Below are 19126 nucleotides of genomic sequence, written 5' to 3'. Positions count from 1 at the left end.
TGGTGGGCGCACTGAGCTTAATTCTTAGAAACGAGCTGGTCCCATCTAGGCGTAATTGGAGACAATGACACCCGAAGTGGTTAACGTTTGTCTTTTAATACAGGATGCTTGTTCTCCATGTGCCGAAGCAGTTTTGAAGGCTTCATTGCCTCGTTAGCTAGCCTGTCATCACATATTATGCAGAGTGGGCTTGGAGCATCAGAGTCACCTGTAGCAATAAATCCATATTTGAAGTAGGACTCCAGAAATGTTCTTTTAAATGCAGCTTTTGCTTTCTTAGAAGTCGTAGCCTCTTCTTCTTCCGTCTCCTCTTTGGGCTTTTTTCCCTTTCCGAAGAAGCTTTCCAAACATCTCTGTTTCTTGCTCATATTTGCTTGCTTCTCGGGCTCGACTGGGGTGACATGTCACGTGACCGAGACGAGTGTCTTGACCTGTACCGACGGATGTAATTGGGATAGAATCGGCAATTTATTTCTATATTTTTCAAAATAAATTCTTACTCATTTTTGCTAGCTTTGCGGGCCCGACTGGGGAAACGTCAAGTGACCGGGACGAGCGTCTTGACCTGAATTAATTGATCGTCAATAAAAAAAAAAGAAATTGTTTTTCGGTGCGGCTTGGCGGCCCGATACCAAGTGACCCACGGACCAGTACCGGTCCCCGGACCGGGGGTTGGGGACCCCTGACGTAACATGTTTCCCCAGTCGAGCCCGGAAAGCTACGGAGCAAATACTTAATTTTTGTTTTTATTATAAATGTATTATTTATGTATATATTTATATAAAGGCCGGTCCATGAAAATATTGTCTGACATGTAACCGGTCCGTGGCGCAAAAAAGGTTGGGAACCGCTACACTTTATCTTACACCAACAACAAGGGGAAAAAATACTGTCCATCTGTTGTCTTAACTCCACAAATAAAAGAGCTCACCATCCTCACCCTTGCATCCTGATCATAAGCACGGTTCTGTTTGTTGAGATTTCCACTGACATCGAACACGAATATTTTTCCAAATGTTTTATTAAGTCTATACTGCCTAAAGTCTTTCAGAATGCATTTGCTTTGTATTTGTACTTTTTTGTACCTACACCTGATTGAAAAGTAGCCTTAACAAGGTCGTGCATAAAATTTGCATGGGCCTACTGTGGTTTACACGGAATGCTAATGCACTGCATAATAAGAGAATAAAAAATAAAAAAAATACAGTATACTCAGTTTAACTATTTAAATGTGAATTTAAAGCCTTTGTTAATTAAATAAGGGTAGATTACAGAGGTCCTTGGTACTTTTTCACGTTATATTGTGCGTGTGTGCGTATACAGTATGACTGGACAGACATGTGTGGTTGACGAAGATTTTTTTTTCAGTGAGTGATGTGAATGGGCAGTCATATTTTTCATGGCTTTGAATAGACTAACCATTTGGGACCCTATTTTTGTGCCCATTCTCCCTGTTTAATTGCACTTTGCCATTTTCAAAGAGTCGTGTGATTGAACACAGCTGACTCCTCTTCATTCTCTTGAAATTCAGTGCAAAAGAGGCATCATGGTGAACAATAATACAATAATAAATATATTGTTAAAGAACTATTTCTCTGAAAATGTCAGATGAAACTGAGCATTATGTAGCAACATATGTCAGAAATGTCAGCAATGACAGTCGTGGTACATATTTTCTCTTGGTATTGGTGTCTAGTGATCATTTCCATGTGGATGTGGTTCCAGAGATTTTTAATGAGCCAGTTGATGTCTTTCCCTTATCTGAAACATTCAAAGTGGAAATTGTTTTGAAGTGTACAGCGCAATAGTAAGAGGGAGGAAGCACAGAGATGATTCAGTGGGAACTTTCTCTATTGTAAAAATTCTCCGTTGTTACATAACTTTGGTTCAAATAAATTGTCCATGAAAAATTCTGTATTTAGTAAATTCCTTTGGTATTTTTTGCTTTACTTTAGGTCTTCTATTATAAAATTATTACGACATCTTTATAGCTTTAACCTTACAAATTCTGATTGTATGCTGGTCGATCGGTGAGTGTTTAATTTAATTTGATAAATTTAAAATTCTTTGATTCATAATCCAACATAAAAAAAAAGCTTTCCATGGACGCAAATTGATTTAAATCGAAACTCAGATCATGATGTTGACCACAGTAAAGCCCTGCACAGACACGCTGACACACAATGTGAAGGCAAAGAAAGGGAGCCACGAAGTCAAATTTCCAGAAAGCATATGGAATGCTAATAAAAAAGGCAGAGGATGGGAAGCATCAGAGTAGCAAATGAATTGCTTGATGACAAACTGGACTCATTCTTGTTAAATAGTTTCTCCATGTCAAAAATAAGACAAATCACATGACATTTTTAATGTGTGATAATCAACATTTGTAACGTTGATGGGTTTACGGAGGATGTAGCAATGGCAACAATTGGCTCATTTTCAGCTCGATTGGCTGTGACCGATCGATGAGTCTCATATTACTATTGTGTGCTCGTCCTATTTACTCAATATGGGATCGAATTCAATAGGGGCTTTTGGGATAGATGCGGCTAGTGAAACTGGATACGGCTTGTAATGTAGTGCAAATGTGAAAAGAAGATAATAAAATGCACATTCACACATACTTATTCCCATCTGAAGAACATAAACTCTGCCGCTGCATATAAACAGTCAGCTTTGGCTCAGACAGATTGTCAATTTACTGCCACAAATAGTTACGTTACAAAATTAGTATTAATGCTGTGGCTAAGAGTCACATGCATCAATTTGAACTCAAATCTTAAGTAATTGCGCTAGATCAGTATTGGGACACAATGAAAGTAAAACAGAAGTAAGTTGTAAATGCAGCTAGGAAATAAAGCTGTATAGCCAATAAATTAATCAAACTATTACGAGATCAGATGGATTACCTTATGAAGTAACGTTACAAGAATAGAGTAATTAAAGCCGTTTATAATAGGATATACTGTAGTTGTAGTAGACAAGTAGTGTGCTTGAAAAAATACTGCATGATTTCATGGTTTCATAGTTTAACAAATTCAAATGCTACATACGTAGTATATAGGCATTTAATGAGTCTTTAGGGACTATGCATTAATACTGTGTGGGAATTTTGACACGCTCTCCTATAACTTGTGGTAGTATTTTACGTACCACATTTTTGTCACAATGAAACTCTGATGATACAATCCTAAAAACTTTTTTGTAATTCGTTAAACCCTAACATTCTACTTCATCATTAGATTGAAAATGTTGGACAGTGTTTTAGAGAGCACAGAGAGAAAAAAGAACAGAGCAAAACCCGAGACAAAACAACAGTATACAGTACAAACATTTGTCAGGTAAAAAAAAGTTTTAAGTTTATATTCATTTATGTTCAGTGAAATGCAGAAAGTCACGTTTTTTGAGGGAAAAAATATTTTTTATATAAGATAAAAAAAAAAAGGCTTTGTTTATTTTAATAAATCGTCATCATTACATAAAGTATTGGCAAAGCTAGTTGTCATTTTTATGTTTTTATGTCGGGTTGTCGACGGCTGCTGAAACTAACTTGCAATCTAGTTTTTAAAGCAAGTAATGAGTAAAGTAACAATGTTACTTTCTCATGGTAACTATAGAAACATTGGTTGCTATAAGTTTTTCTTTGACCAATGAATGTCAAAGTGAAATGTTTAAATCGTCAAGCAGACATGGTTTGTTATTTTCTCTCATGTCAATGCATGTTTGTATCTCTCCTTAGGTTAAATTTGTGAAACTCAGAGGTCAACTCCAATAAAGACTAGGATGGGAAAACGTGGACGGAAAGAAAAAGGGTGAAGCAACTAGAGTTGAACCATTAGTGTTTCCTTTCACTTTCACAGTCGATTGCCTCTTTTTACACGGTTGATAGAAAATATTCATGAGCGCATAAATATGAGCGCTTAAGAGAGAATAATAGCACAGCACAACAATCATAAATATGCCAATAGAATAACGGGCAATAACATTATATTTCATTTAAAATTTGCTTATGTTTTTCAACCTTTTTATCATGGTCACGGATTATATTTCATTCACAAAGCAGTCCGACCAATATGTAATTATATAAACGAAAGGTACATATCATGGAAATTTTCATTTTCAATGGTTGTATACAAATAGTTAGGTGTCTTGAGTGGCTGCCCAAAGTTGTACAAGCAGAATGAAGACGTCACGAGTTAGTTTAGCTGCAGAGTTTCTGATGATGATGGGAGCTGCTGCATTTCATCATTAGCACATTGATGATGCAATAACATTTATGAACTATTTTACACTGTCACAAAAAATATATACAAATGCATCATACACCTTCTAAGAAATGCTGTTCATGATGCTTTATATATTTGTTCGCAAATTGTGTTTCTGTTCAAGGCACTACAGGAGGATGTTAATACAATATCATGCTGTATTCATTCGGGACTTTCCAAAATATTAATATTTCTGTAAAACCCACAATCCCAAACCATTTAACAACTAATCCCTTTAGCTCTTCCTTCTCTGCATAGCCCACAGGACACACACATACGCACGCACACACACTCGCGTGCACTAATACACACTGTATATAGCTGGTCTTCAGGGATGCGGGTTCGCACCTTCAAGGGAGTAAAAAAGATTTCATTTGATCCTTTCTAGCCATACATTTTGAAACAAATAAAGCAAAAAAAATGTAAACAACAATGTGTGATGTTGCAACACAAAATATAATGTAAAACAAACACCAAAGCTTGCCCAAATACAAGTATTGGTTCGGTTCATTTTCTCTTCCAACTTTGTTTTACGCTGTCAGGGATCATCTGTCAATCAATCAAGCAGTCTCTGTGTTACGCTAGCAAAGAGCATCTGTCAATCAAACAATGCGCATCATTTAATTAGATTCTCGTCTCTGTAGAGTTTGACTTTTCGAGGCTTAAGCGTGTTTCTTTTTCTATGTATACTAATTAGACCCTTCCTCTTGTCTTTAGTCTGAATTATTGGGAATCATTAAGTCCCTCAGGTCAGTGTGTATTCCCCAGAGAAAATATCTAGCGGTGAATAACAAAGTTTTAATAAGGTCCTTGCAATAGAAAAAGTTTGGAGTGCAATAAAGTGCAGTCCAGAATTTAAATGTTGGATTCTAGAATGGCAACATCTTGGCAGTGTGTAGGACACTGTGATCCATTGTCAGAAATGTGGCTCTGGTGTTTGTTAGAAGCATCATTAGGAGAATTCTGACCAATGTCTTGAGGGCTCTTATGTTAACCGTGTGAAACAATTAGTGTCAAATATCACCCCCATCCCCTGCAGCCCTCTCCTCTCAGACTCTCCGTCTTTCTCCGACTCTTTCTAGCCGGTGTAAATAATGTAATTTGTCACAGACAGGCCTCCGTGTAGGAGATGACCTTTGGAAACCTCACAGTAAATTGGCTCCATCTAGAAAAGCTACGTCATTAGCCTCTCGCCATCTCTGTGTCACTGCCGCTTTTCTTTTGCTGTCTTGCCGCATTCACATTCACTTTTATTATTTTGGTTTAATTTGAAGCGCGCTGTTTAGTCTTGTGGGGCTCTCGAGCTCCCTGTGTGTTTCTTCTAAAGTGGTGGAGTCAAACAGTACAGTAGGAGACTTTTGTATTTGTGAGTGATCTGCTTTTTGATTGGATTTGTTTGACACGCACACTAACAACTCTCTTGTTCTGAGTTCATTTTGTATCCAGCGTCTTGTACGTTTGCCAGATTTTCAGCAATAACTTTAAATTTGATCTTCAATAGCCAAATTTTGGAAATCTAGAACAGTTTTTGTCCATGGGCAAACATTACGAGTGGGTTGGCCACCCTAAATAGTGGGAGCACCTCCGACAGAACAGGCACACTGTTATTTCCTCATCCAATGAGTCCTTATCAAGGCTCATAATGAGGAGATTGAATTAGAAGGGCCTCACAGTCAGAATACTAATCGCAACACTGTGTGTCCACTTTGTTAGGATTGCAAAGCACAAACAGTCGTAAGCGAGCCTAAAAAAGCAAATCTGAACGCTAAATATTATTATGCTGCCTCTAAAAATACCTGGATAATATTTGGATGGAAATCAATGAATATTATAGTAGGGATTTACCGTTTTAGTTGCATTCTCATTTTACAACAATTACAGTTTAAAAGACCAATTTGAAAGACTATCAAAGATGAATTACCAGAATTTCCAAAATATCCACAACATTCTGGTTTTGTGCAGGATTTGGGCTAAATTCAGGTCCAAGTCCTCTGCCCAATACTATAATTTTGGCTAGTTGATCTAAATTCTACATATCACAACTGTATTTTTATCTCTTACACACAATTATACTCATTTTCTGGTTTAACAATCATGCTACATTTGTAGGAAATTGATCAAGAAGTCTGTACTTTTTATTCATATGGTGACAGGAAGCATCCAACATTCCGCCCTCCCTGAAAAATGTCATAAATTTTGTGTATGACAAAGTGTATGACAAAGACACATGTGGATGATCTTACTTTTGAAAAGCAACCACTTTATTTCAGAGACTAAAGCAGAAGTGAAGCAAATAATTACAGACTACAGTTATTCAATTCAAGTCACAATGTGTATTTCCAATTTCATTTCAACACTCAATTATTTGCATCAAATGATTTACAAACCCTATAAATACTTTGCAAAATATATAAATATGCTCTATTAGGTTGATGCCACAAAACAAATTGTGTTTATAAGCAATGATCTGATTAGAGTAGGTAGGTAGGTAGGTAGGTAGGTAGGTAGGTAGGTAGGTAGGTAGGTAGGTAGGTAGGTAGGTAGGTAGGTAGGTAGGTAGGTAGGTAGGTAGGTAGGTAGGCAGGTAGGCAGGTAGGCAGGTAGGCAGGTAGGCAGGTAGGCAGGTAGGTAGGTAGGTAGGTAGGTAGGTAGGTAGGTAGGTAGGTAGGTAGGTAGGTAGGTAGGTAGGTAGGTAGGTAGGAGGAAATTCAGTTTTCCAGCAGCATTCATACCGCAGAGTGGGTATATAAAAGACATACAGATGACATGAGTGCAAACTTAATCTTAAAGAATGAACTAATCAGAAGATTGCTGATAAACAGAATTTGATCATTTTTAATTCACCCACGTGTTTATGGCAAAGTCACCTTCGTCCCTAATTTAAGATAAGCCATTAGGAGGGTGTTTTCTTTAATATTGTGCTCATTGTGTGTTTTGTCCATCGGAGCTTCTTACTTGGTCCTTACACTTTGATTTTCCCTCTTTGAGGCATGTGAATGTGGGTCAAATTATGAGCTCTCCCAATGGCACTTTGTGTCTACTCCAAAGCTATCAAAATGGTGGAGCAGTAATTACACACTAAAATAAAACTAGCTGTGAAAAACAGTGACTCCAAAAGTTATGATGTTCGTACTATGTGTTGTTTGCCACAAATACAAGACCTCAAGTCCCGTCAGTTAAAAACGCAAATACATTTTTTTACATCAACAAATATACTATGTCAGTCTGTACAAATGATTTAAACAGGTCCTTATCCTTTGTTCATCAGAGTGTTCCACATCATTAGTTGGGATCATTTTAAAGGTAACTCACTAAGCCACTGTGCAGTCTCACGATGAGTTATGTTGAATTATTCATTCATTGTCTAAACGTCTTATCCTGTTCACGGCTGCAGAGAGCTGGAGGCTGTCCCAGGTGACTCTGGGTGAAAGGCAGACTACACCGTGGACTGATCACCAGTGAGTCGCAGGGCACATATAGACAGACAGCCATTTAGACCATCACTCGACCAGCAGTCAGGCAAAGGTACTAATTTGCTGTTATGGTGAATAAGATGCTTTTTTTTTCTCTATTTATTTGAAAGAACATTGGAATACAATAAAATCCAATTGTGATGGTACTTTAGCAAACTATAAATACATGATTACTGGAGTCACTTGATTTATTCTAATTACAGTCAATAACCTGCATTGTTCCTTCCTTAACTGTTACTTACTGATCATAATCATTCTGAGAATGCATTATTCATGTTTATCTCACAACAGTCGAAGAGTAAATGTTCCAAATAGAAAAATAAAGCAGTTTAAATGGTAACACTCCAAAAGCTACAGGTCTACAGATCTACTTCGCCTATCGCTGTGCTTTGACGCTATTGTGCAACTAACAGTGTGTGAATTCCTTCAGGGAGACACGCTTGTTCTCAGAACATGAGACACAAAACATGATGGTCTTTCCTGCTGAGGTGTAAATGATGACGATGACGACATTGCACTCTGCTAATTGAAATGACATTGCACACTGCTAATTGAAGTCAATTTTGGCCAATACTGTGCAAAATACTTCTATTTTGAATCATCCGTTGTTAGGCCACTATTATTACTTGTTGTTTTAGTTATGCTGCACTATTGTGATTTTTTTGTGGTTTAATTTAGCTAAACGGTTGAATGAATGAATGAAATTACAAACAAAGGAAAGAAAAAAAAAAGAACGAACGAACAAAAAGATAAATATAGCAACACCTTTTTCAAATTCTGACATTTCCCCTTCTATTTAGTCTCATGCACCACTCGAGCAGTTTTGTGGAACTGTTTTTTTTTTTAATCCTGCTAAGTGTATGACATGTTGTTGTTGTTTTACAATATTAAACGTAGATGAATGGCGTTGAGTTATGAGGTCTGTTTTTGAGACAGGAAAAATGTTGCATTGTTATTGTGGTTGACGCTTTGCCTAGTATTTTCCAAATGCTGCAGTAACAACTGTATTTGTCATGTGGCCAGAATGGAATTAAGATGACCTAAAGGCAGACAATAGCAGGCCATAATGGAGGACAGGCATAAGCAGAGACATTTTGGGGACAGGAAATCTGTGTGTGCAGGTGCTATGCGAGCGCCGATACTACAGCGCTTTTCATTGGGAGAGACAAATGGTGCCGTCTTCTCAGTAATTCTGATTGGCTGGGCCAGGCAATTAATTCATGAAAATGAAATGCAATATTGGTAAATAATATACCGTAATTTTCGGACTATAAGTCGCACCGGAGTATAAGTCGCACCAGCCATAAAATGCCCAAAAAAAGTGAAAAAAAACATATATATGTATATAAGTCGCTCCTGAGTATAAGTCGCCCCCCCACCCAAACTATGAAAAAAACTGCGACTTATAGTCCGAAAATTACGGTACATGGATCCTGTGCTGTATTCATACAACAAAGTGTTTCTTGAAAACAATACAGGGACTCTTACAGATATAAAACGGTCAAAATTAACATACTACATCCAAATAAATGCCTTCAAAACTATAAATGATGTGACATTTCTGTTGGCATCACGAGTTCACGGTTCATCCATATCAGCACTTTGTTAGCCTTTTCATTGCAATTATGCTCGCATGCCGGCATTAACATTCAGTTCAAATTTGCCTCGTGCCAGTAAAGAGGCCCTCAGAGATGGCAACATGCTGAGAAAGGCTCTTATTATGTGTCCATACACTTCCTTTATCCTTGAGATCTGACTCCTGTATTAATCAGGCAGGTGAGTTGTGCTCTATGTGGACAGAAGTCCTCTAAAGTGAACGGACAGTTGTTTTTCTGGCAGTGGCATTGTGGCAGAGTTGGAGTTTGACGTGTAAGAAAGTGCGAGGAAGCCTTACTTTAACCCCATTGAACACGTGTGGGATGAACCTGTGCATATCTTGTGAGCCTCTCACTCAAATTTAGCGACGATTTTGACTTCATGAATGGACTCCAATCCCCCAAATTTGGAAGGAAAACGTTTGTAAAGAATGGATGCTTGGTAGCATAAAGTTGGAATTGTCAGCCATCATTTCTGCAGATATCATGTGTGCATATAGTATTTTTGTCCACAGGGGTGTATTCATAAAACTATGTGGTTTTCACATTTTCGTTCCAGATGGACTCCAGGTGATGCGAGGCCATATGTATGAGACCATTTTTTTTTTCCTTCCTAAAAGAACTTTCTTTTGGTCTTGTCTTGGGATCCTTGGCAGTTACGGGATGAGGCACAGCTTCCTTTCACAGCCTCTGAGTCGCTGTAGATGTGAGTGTGAAGTAGCATCAAGTGGAGCTGTTTTGGCAAACGGAGAGTGATCACGAAGCGGGGGTGCAGATCTCAATGTGATGAATGATTTGAAGCTTGCACGTGTGACTGTGCTGATTGAGAGCTCGGGAGTGTCGAAAGGCAGATTGAATGTAGGAATGTGAGGCTGAACACTGAATACATGCATTCTAAATGAACTCCGTGTTGAAGTAGTATAGCTTTATCGCTTCACTTTTAGGGCTGTAGACAGTAAAATATGTTTTTCGACTCTCACTAATAAATGTGCAAAAGATGAGGCAAATAATTCAATCAAGCAATAATAATAACAGTAATCAGGGTGTTTTCATGCAGATATACACGTTTAGGCTGTGAAATGCCCAGCTGGGAATTCATAGCGAGTTGATATGACATCAATTCTCTAATTACCTACTTCTTTTGCACAGACCATCCCAACCAGCATCAATTAGCATCCTTTGCCCCCTCCGCCCGATTCCCGTGCTAAAATTAGCCAGATACATAATGTCAGCAGCAGGTTACATAAAATGGAAGTCCTCTCGCAATCATACAAAGCTTTCGGATCCCATTGCAAGACAATAAAACAAGGAGTGAGATGAGGGGAGGGGATCACGAACAACAAAGTTATACTGACTTCTTTCCACAGAAATCAAGTAATTGGGAAACACTTTCTCATCTCAGTCTTTCCTTTTAATACTGAACGAGGTAAAAGACATTACTCAAGGCTAGGCTCAGTAAGAAGCAGCTCAATTTACAATCATTGGTTTGGATAGTGATCAAAATAATGAACACTGAACAATGTCTATATTTATTCTAAATTGAACCAGTTTGTGAATTATAATCCCATGTAGTCTTAAATGCTGACCTGTACTAATGTACACACGATGGAACTTTTATGCTGAACTCCATTGGTTCCATCATGCTGGTCAATTGATTTACTGCGCGGTGCAATTTTATTTTTCACTTATAAAATTTGATTTAACTGGTCAGAAAAATGGTTTACTCATAAGTAATCTGTCTATGTGCCTATCTGTCTATTAAGGCAGTTTATAGTCTGACAGAGCAACTAGCAAAATATAGCGGTAATGTTACAGACGTTTTGTGACGATTTTGTGTCGTGAGATTTTCCGAGCTTAAAAAATGTGCCTCGGCTCAATAGAGGTTGGGGAATAATTGATCCAAAGACTTTCACTGTAATTGATGAAAACATGAATCAACATTTAATAGAGTTGACCATTCCGGCTGCTTTTATACTCACCGCTTGGTGATGAAAAGCTTCACATAGGGTGGTTGTAAGTCTTGCTCAGTGTAGGCTCTAGGCACTGTGTGACATATGGCCACTGGAGTACTGTAAGTGGCTCCGTTTTGAGTCATGGATGGAAAAACACAAAAGTGGACTGAAATGGGCCATGCACCCAAACAGAAGAGGGTTTTGGTGAAATGTCAAAATGAATATCTAATGAAAGACATATTTGTTGCCTCTGGAGATGTCTTCATTTTAGTTTGAACTGTATAATGTCGCATGCTAAAGCGCTAGTTGCACAAAGGCTTTTCTAAATGACTTGTGCATTTGATAACTGATATTTTTGTGTTTGAAATTGCCCCATTGAAAATGTCTCTAGACAATTAAATACGGTTTGCTGCTATGGGGCATATTATCTCGTTTGCGCTTGAGTCAATTTCTTACACATCCTTCTTGCGGACTTTCAAGTTGTGGCACCAAAGAGGCAGTAGACGTGATTACCGGCATGTGTAAGACTCATCTACAGGCTACTTTGATGGAGCGTGTAATTTTGCTTTCACTTTTTAATAAATCCAATACGATTATTTTAATCAGAATACAGTGCTCATAATGGTGCTCATTGATAGTTGACAAGGTTGCCAAGAAACATTCTGCGCTCATTTGTATTTCCCTGAGTTCCATAATTTTCACATCATTAATGTGGGAACTGCAGCTCTGGTAAATTGTTTCTTTAACCCCGGACACTTCTAATGTGTCAAGAGCGTAAACAGCTAAGCGAGTGTCTGTAATCAATTAGAGCTACATACATTACAGGCGATTATATCCATGCATTGTTTGTGTTTATATGCATGCATTGTGCATACCACATTAGCAGGTAATGTCAGTCATTGTGGTAATGTAGTGCTCTGCCAACCTGATCAGTCCATGAATTACTGCCCCCATCAATAAAGGGCAATAGCAACATTCATAGATTGTACTTTTTCCCCCGGTAAAATAAAAATAAATAACTTCAACTTGAACAGATCATGGAGGAGATGCATTCCAGTTTATTGGACAGCAACGATATGCTTCCATCATTCAGTCTTCAGCCTTGACTGGCAAAAAGTTAATTGCATCAATGGAAACCGGGGCACTTTTATCATGACCGATTCAAATTAACTGTTTATAACTGGCTCGTGCTTTCAATTGAACTGATGTGATTTGTGTTTCATTCAGCTGAGTGGTTGCAAAATGCGGATACTAAACTTGACGCTTCAGGTGACAAAACCACCATGGCTGTTGTGACAGCAGCATCAGGTAAAACAAAGAATAGCTATCATCATCCTCTTTGTGCTGTTTTTTTTTTGCCCCATGATCAAACACATTACTGCCTATGGCCGGGATGTTTTGATGAACATCATTGTCATCTGAACCTTTAATGCTTTGTAACCCTTACCATCCCATCTCAGGAGAGTGTCGTGTCTCGCACAGCAGGCAAGCATCAAATAATTCTGATGTGTTTTACTCACGTCTATTGATTCATACTCCGAATGCTTTGCTGCAACAATTAGGTGTGAAATCTTGTAAGTCTTCTGTTGATGTTAAAGGCACTTACTTTCATTTAAATGTCTGTTCGTAATAGGCAAAAGTGAGATACAGTTCACACATTTACCAATGAAGTCCACCAGTCTTTTATATACAAACTCATTTTTTTTGCAGGCCGCATTGTAGTCATAGCTTCTTTCGGAGGGCCATTATGACTGTCAACCCAAATAAATGTATGAGCAGCTCATATTATATACAGTAAAAGCTACAAAACATCCTGACAAATAACTCGTTTTCAAATCAGACCTGTAAAAACTGGTCAAATATTTAAAAATATATATAATTAAAAGTGAAGACAATTTGCAATTCTAGTAATGACACACAAATTTGATGCACAATTTGTCTTCACGGGCCACATAAAATGATGTGGCGGGCCGTATCTGGCCCCCGGGCCTTGAGTTTGAAACATGTCATGACAATGTAAAACAAGGCAAACAAATTACAGTGGTACTTCAACCTATCATCGCTTATATGTTGTTGTTTTTTTGTGGTGGGGGGGCTGGAAGGGATTAATGACATCCCCATTCATTTCAACAGGTAACATTAATTAATGATACACAAGTTTGAGTTTCAAGCATGGTCATGATCTATACTCATAAGTCAAGGCAGAACTGTATCGGTACGTATAAAGCAGTGCCACTCTATATCCATGCAAACTACCACTTTTAACTTCCAACGTTTCAGTCCACTTCCATTGGGGCAACCCCATTCCGCAGCTGGAGGTGCATTGAAAAAAAATAAACTTTGTGGCTAAATCATCTGTGTGCAGTATGTAAACACCAGCTAGTGTTAGATTTTCAATTGGCTTAACTGGTGAAATAAAGCTTCATAAATACACTGTTTTAAAGAGACTTGTACTATGCTTTGAATTTCATTTCCTGCTCTTCTCTGGCAAGGACATTTCAATGGAGTACCATGCAGAAACGGTGACTCATGACTGTGATCTGTCCATACTGTCATGTCACACGGTGCACAAGCAATCGTGCGCTTGTGATTGACACACTTTAACCCACACGTTAACACCCGAGCGGGGTTCATTATTCAGACCGCTCATTTGTGCACATTTCCATATTCTCTTTCCAAGAATAAAGCCGTTGTCTGTGCCAGCCCCGTTTCCCCATCAGGAGCAGCTGTCAGCCACTGTGTGATGGACTGGTGGCAGAGCGAGGGCAACATGTAGACACCCTGAGCTTGTTGTTCAGCCCTGAGCTGCTCCGCTCCAGCAGTGGGGGGTTAAGTACCTTGCTCCAGGGCCTTCCATGGCACTATGTGTATGCATGTCATTTTACCCTGCTGAGATTTTCCAGCTATAGAACACAACGCCAAAACAGCACCACTGTTGCCAAGTTATTGTGGCCCCGGCCCCCGCTGTAACACATGGCTGACCTGAGATGTGCTGATTTAGAATATGATGCTCCTTCCACGAAGCTCTTGACTAACCGATAAAAAAATTTGCTATCAAAAACTACAGCCAAGCCACTACTTTTTGAGCTTGCCCAATTTTGGATGTCATTGTTAACCGTTTCCTTATGTCTTTTGCTATATTCATGTGCAAACGGAGAGGCGGAACTAAAAGATATTGATTTGGAGCAAGTGAGAGCCGATATTAAAGCCCTTGAACCTGATGTGCAATGTTTTAAGTTTGCCCAAAAAAAAATTTCTATTTAGGGAGTGGGAAATATTCCTTAACACATTTTACGGGCACAAATCCAGCTGAGTGATATTCTTTAAAAAAAAAAATGTATTTCATTTCTTAGCGTTTGCTGAGCATGCATACACTTAAATCACTGCCTAGACTTGGTCTTGCCATGCTAAACTGCTTTTTGGGTTTTTTCTTGTCCAACAACAACCAAGACCGGTTGTTGTCTAGAATGTAATACTGTCCTAGCAGGAGCCTATACAAGTTTTGATCACACTAAATTATTCGTTCTACAGTCTACAAAAAACACGGAGAAATCATGTCAGACAATGTGCTATTGCATCACGTGTAATAGATTATCTATTAATTAATGTAAGCAAAATTTCAGAGGAAAAAAAACAGTAAATTCTAATTGCTTGTTTGTTGATATGATCAGATTTTTTGTTTCGTCAAACACTCTAGGATTTATGACCATGAACACAAAAGGCACAACGTTTAGTAGCTTAGTCCACGACAAATGATCCAATTCAATAGCTGTATCAAAAATTCTATTTTTTGCCTTTTGTAAAAAATAATCATTTACTATGTATGGTGAGTAAAATAAAATAAATATAATATATAACATGAAGAGAGAGAGAGAGAGAGAGAGAGAGAGAGAGAGAGAGAGAGAGAGAGAGAGAGAGAGAGAGAGAGAGAGAGAGAGAGAGAGAGAGAGAGAGAGAGAGAGAGAGAGAGAGAGCACGTCTGCCCCACAGTTAGGAGGGTGCGGGTTCGATTCCACCTCCGGCCCTCCCTGTGTGGAGTTTGTATGTTCTCCCCGGGCCCGCGTGGGTTTTCTCCGGGCACTCCGGTTTTCTCCCACATCCCAAAAACCATGCTTGGGACTCCAAATTGTCCCTAGGTGTGAGTGCGAGTGCAAATGGTTGTTTGTCTCTGTGTGCCCTGCGATTGGCTGGCAACCGGTTCAGGGTGTCCACCGCCTACTGCCCGATGACGGCAGGGATAGGCTCCAGCACTCCCGCGACCCCCGTGGGGACTAAGCGGTTCAGAAAACGGATGGATGGATATGTATGTATATATTTTTTTGGGGGGGGGGGGGGGGGGTGATACATTTGATACATGTGATGTCCGATGAGAGTCTAGCGTAATATTCTCACACTGCAAATATTCACGTGCTGATAAATCTGAAATCTTTGCATTATAGTTGCAATTACTTCTCGAGCATAATGGATTATTTCCAACCCCGCTGTACAACTCGCTGGACGCTCAAGGCTACAGCAACTCAGACCACAAACGATGCCCATTCATCCTTCCATTGCAACTTGACTGTTTCGGTCCGCCTGCATGAATGTACACCCAGACGCGCTTCCAACTCTGTCAACAGTGTGATGCCACAGCAAGCACACACTGTGGAACTTCTTGTTACCTGTTAACAATCCGTGCGCGTGATTGTGTTAATAATCTGTGCTGGCCATAATGTCACCATATCCAACATTCCATCATTGCACAAGAAGACTCCAAAAGCCGGTGTTGCACGCGTGTTGGAACGCATGCAATTGTATCAGTGACACAAAGGAAGAGACTAAGCTAAGCGGAGCCTACTTTTGGCTTCATCTCCATCACTCGTAAAATTGCAAGTCTTACATTGAGGCGCTTTCGTGTGCAAATTTAAATCCAAAGGCATACAGACAGGGGGGGGGGGGGGGACTGACGATATAACTCACCATGGTTGTTCAAGCTCCCAGTCTCGGAAAAAGTCCAGTTCGAAAAGATCCATGACAGGCTCCTGCTGGCTTTGTGAGGCTGATCAGAATCCAATGCTGGTGCTACGTGGTTCTACATGGGCAAGTGACACACGCGGTGTACGCGTGTGTGCGTGAGACACAGCCAGCGAGAGAGGGAGTGAGAAGGAGAGTAGACCCAAGCACTGCCTCTGCCAGGAATCTGCTACGTGGTCGAGGCAAGCTGACAGCAAGGCAGAGGAGGGAGGGGAGGGGAGGGGAGAGGAGACGCGCGCGCGCACACACACGCGAGCCCTGACTCAAACTGCAAAAAAAAGACAACAAAAACGTCTCCTTTTTAAAGACTCATGAACAGAAGGTTTAATAAAAAACAATTAAATTGTTGTACCTTTATCTGGACGCACTGTTATTAACTGTGAGGATTACACCCTAATACTCTGATGAGTCACCTCATATTTACACACATTCATAAAAGGTGATTTTTTTTTTTTTTTTTGTAGATAGTCACCACGTTGGGAGGAAAAGTAAATGAAGCTTTCAGATTCAAAGTAGTGACACTAAGTATAAAAGCCTATCGAGGGAAATGAGAAGATGCTTTGTTCGTCCTGCTCAACTCAGTGGCAGTCACAATGAGCATTTTAAAAATCGGAGTCCCAGAACCCCTCACGACTACCACACTTCAAACAGACACCCTCTAAGATATTTTCTACATCTTATGATTTGTTTGATTCTGTGTAGAAGTTCGGTTCATGATATGAATTATTTTAATTCAAACCAGCCTGTTGAAATATGCCAACATAATAATGATCCATATAATGTGGTCAATATGTGGTTACGTTTGTTTGTTTGTTTGTTTGTTTGTTTGTTTGTTTGTTTGTTTTTCCAGATAGTTTCAGGTGTTCAACATGTTTTCCCTACATTTGAATAAAGATCTGTACTTTCAACTTCTTACTTTGTCAAAATATACTTCTTCGTCTGAAAGAGACAGTCTTTGCACAGCATTAGCTTAGCCATGGGAGATTTGAACAAATTTATTTTAAAGTGAAGTATTTCCTTTGACAGGTTCCTGTACTTGCGCCATGTGTGAATACTTTGCCACCTCCGGCCAGAAGGGGCACCACGGAAGTTGAGTTGGAGCAAAACGGCAAGCTCCTCCAAGCTCGGGAAACTTTGGCCACCAGAGGGCCCCCGAGAGTAACGAGAGCAGCAGGCTCCCTCTGTGGCTGCTGCAAGTGGAGGTCATGGTGGCTCCCTGGAGGTCCAAATAAAGCATGCTCATGGAGAGCCAGGTTACACTGAGTGAAAGGTCAACCACTGGGAAAATTGCTGACTCTCAATGTGAAGAAAAGGGAAAACTGTGCTAGTCTATTCATGGCATGATTTAAGTTTGTTAAAATGTAGACCCCAAAATAAACACATTCCTTTCTGATTATTTGTCATAAAAAAAGGTATTCTTTTCTTTGTAAAAGCATTTTTTTTCTTGATATAGCCGGAGCTCGTCATATCTGTATCCATAACGTGAATGCTTTTAATGTCCTGTGTCTGCTCTGATTAAGCCTCATTCAAACTTTTACATCATATTAATCGGGAAATGAGAAGCCTATAACGTGATATAATAATAATCTATGATATAATATAAAGTCAAGACCACTGAACTGTAGGTTGATGAGCTTCTCACGTCCCACTGAGCTGCCATTGAATTTGTCCGCCTTTTGCACATTTACTCCTATACTGAATGCCATTAGCTCTCTTCGACAACTCTGCTCATTTTTCCATGTCTACAAGCTTGTAAGTTCCCCTTCATCTCAGAGCAGGCCAAAAACAAGTGTGTCATTAAATGTTTGTGGATGACCATCTCGACTCCACTGCCATCATGCACTTGCCACGACACGTGCCCAGCAGCACGTTTTACTGTTTACGCCTTGCCTTGAGAAATGATTGACCAGATGGTCCAAACGTCTCACTCAGCATGTGTGGTGGCGGGCGCGCTAACTGTGGCTTCTTTGTGTGACATCACTGTCTCCCACGCAAAAGCTTGCATGATTTTAAGACGACAACAGATCAACACACACACGTCAAAATGGAGCACAAAATAACATTTGAGGAAGTGCTGCAGCCTGCAGGCAGTGCGGCGAACACTGTGTGCGTACATCCAAAAAGGGAGAGAATGTGTGTGTCTGTGTGTCTGTGTGTCTGTGTGTCTGTGTGTGTGTGTGTGTGTGTGTGTGTGTATGTGGTCTAGGGCAACATGCCAGCACTACTCTGCATCACACTCTGCAAGTACAAACAGCAGGCTCCAACAGAGAGGATGAGGGGAGACAACAATATCTTATTTAACACGGCGGAATTTAGGAATTCAGATCTCTGCTGCTTTGTCCTCTATATTCAGATGAATTGTGTCATTTAACCTCAGAGTGCCATGGGAATGACCATAAGCATTGTGGCCATCACCTTGATACAATACAGTCAGTTCATTGATATCAAATATAATTTAGATTACACATGTTACACACACTTATATCACCCCCATTGTGTTTTACGCATAAAATGTGTGTGTGTGTGTACGTGTGTGCGTGCGTGTTTGTGTGTGTGTGTGCGTGTGTGTGTGTGTGTGTGTGTGTGTGTGTGTGTGTGTGTGTGTGTGTGTGTGTGTGTGAATGATGTGGTGGCTGTCCAAAACTAGGTCAGACCTTGAAAGACAGAGTGGAGAGAGAGAGAGAGAGAGAGAGAGAGAGAGAGAGAGAGAGAGAGAGAGAGAGAGAGAGAGAGAGAGAGAGAGAGAGAGAGAGAGAGAGAGAGAGAGAGAGAGAGAGAGAGAGAGAGAGAGAGAGAGAGAGAGAGAGAGAGAGAGAGAGAGAGAGAGA

The 19126-nt window shown here is 39.8% G+C and overlaps 1 protein-coding gene across 4 annotated transcripts in view; it reads right to left on the bottom strand.

The window, feature by feature from the left end:
• aff2 (AF4/FMR2 family, member 2) overlaps nucleotides 1–16482 on the bottom strand; it is a 113909-nt gene extending 97427 nt beyond the window's left edge. For all 4 annotated transcript variants that reach the window (XM_061287507.1, XM_061287525.1, XM_061287516.1 and 1 more), the window contains exon 1: nucleotides 16245–16482. In XM_061287507.1, the coding sequence (XP_061143491.1) occupies nucleotides 16245–16297 (53 nt within the window). In that variant the 5' untranslated portion in view covers nucleotides 16298–16482. The remainder of the gene's footprint in view (nucleotides 1–16244) is intronic.
• Nucleotides 16483–19126: the final 2644 nt, after the last annotated feature.

Source organism: Syngnathus typhle, linkage group LG1, assembly GCF_033458585.1.
Source record: "Syngnathus typhle isolate RoL2023-S1 ecotype Sweden linkage group LG1, RoL_Styp_1.0, whole genome shotgun sequence".
In the NCBI taxonomy this organism is placed as follows: domain Eukaryota; kingdom Metazoa; phylum Chordata; class Actinopteri; order Syngnathiformes; family Syngnathidae; genus Syngnathus; species Syngnathus typhle.
Note: the sequence above shows the minus strand (reverse complement) of the source record. Positions and strands in the feature narration are given on the sequence as shown.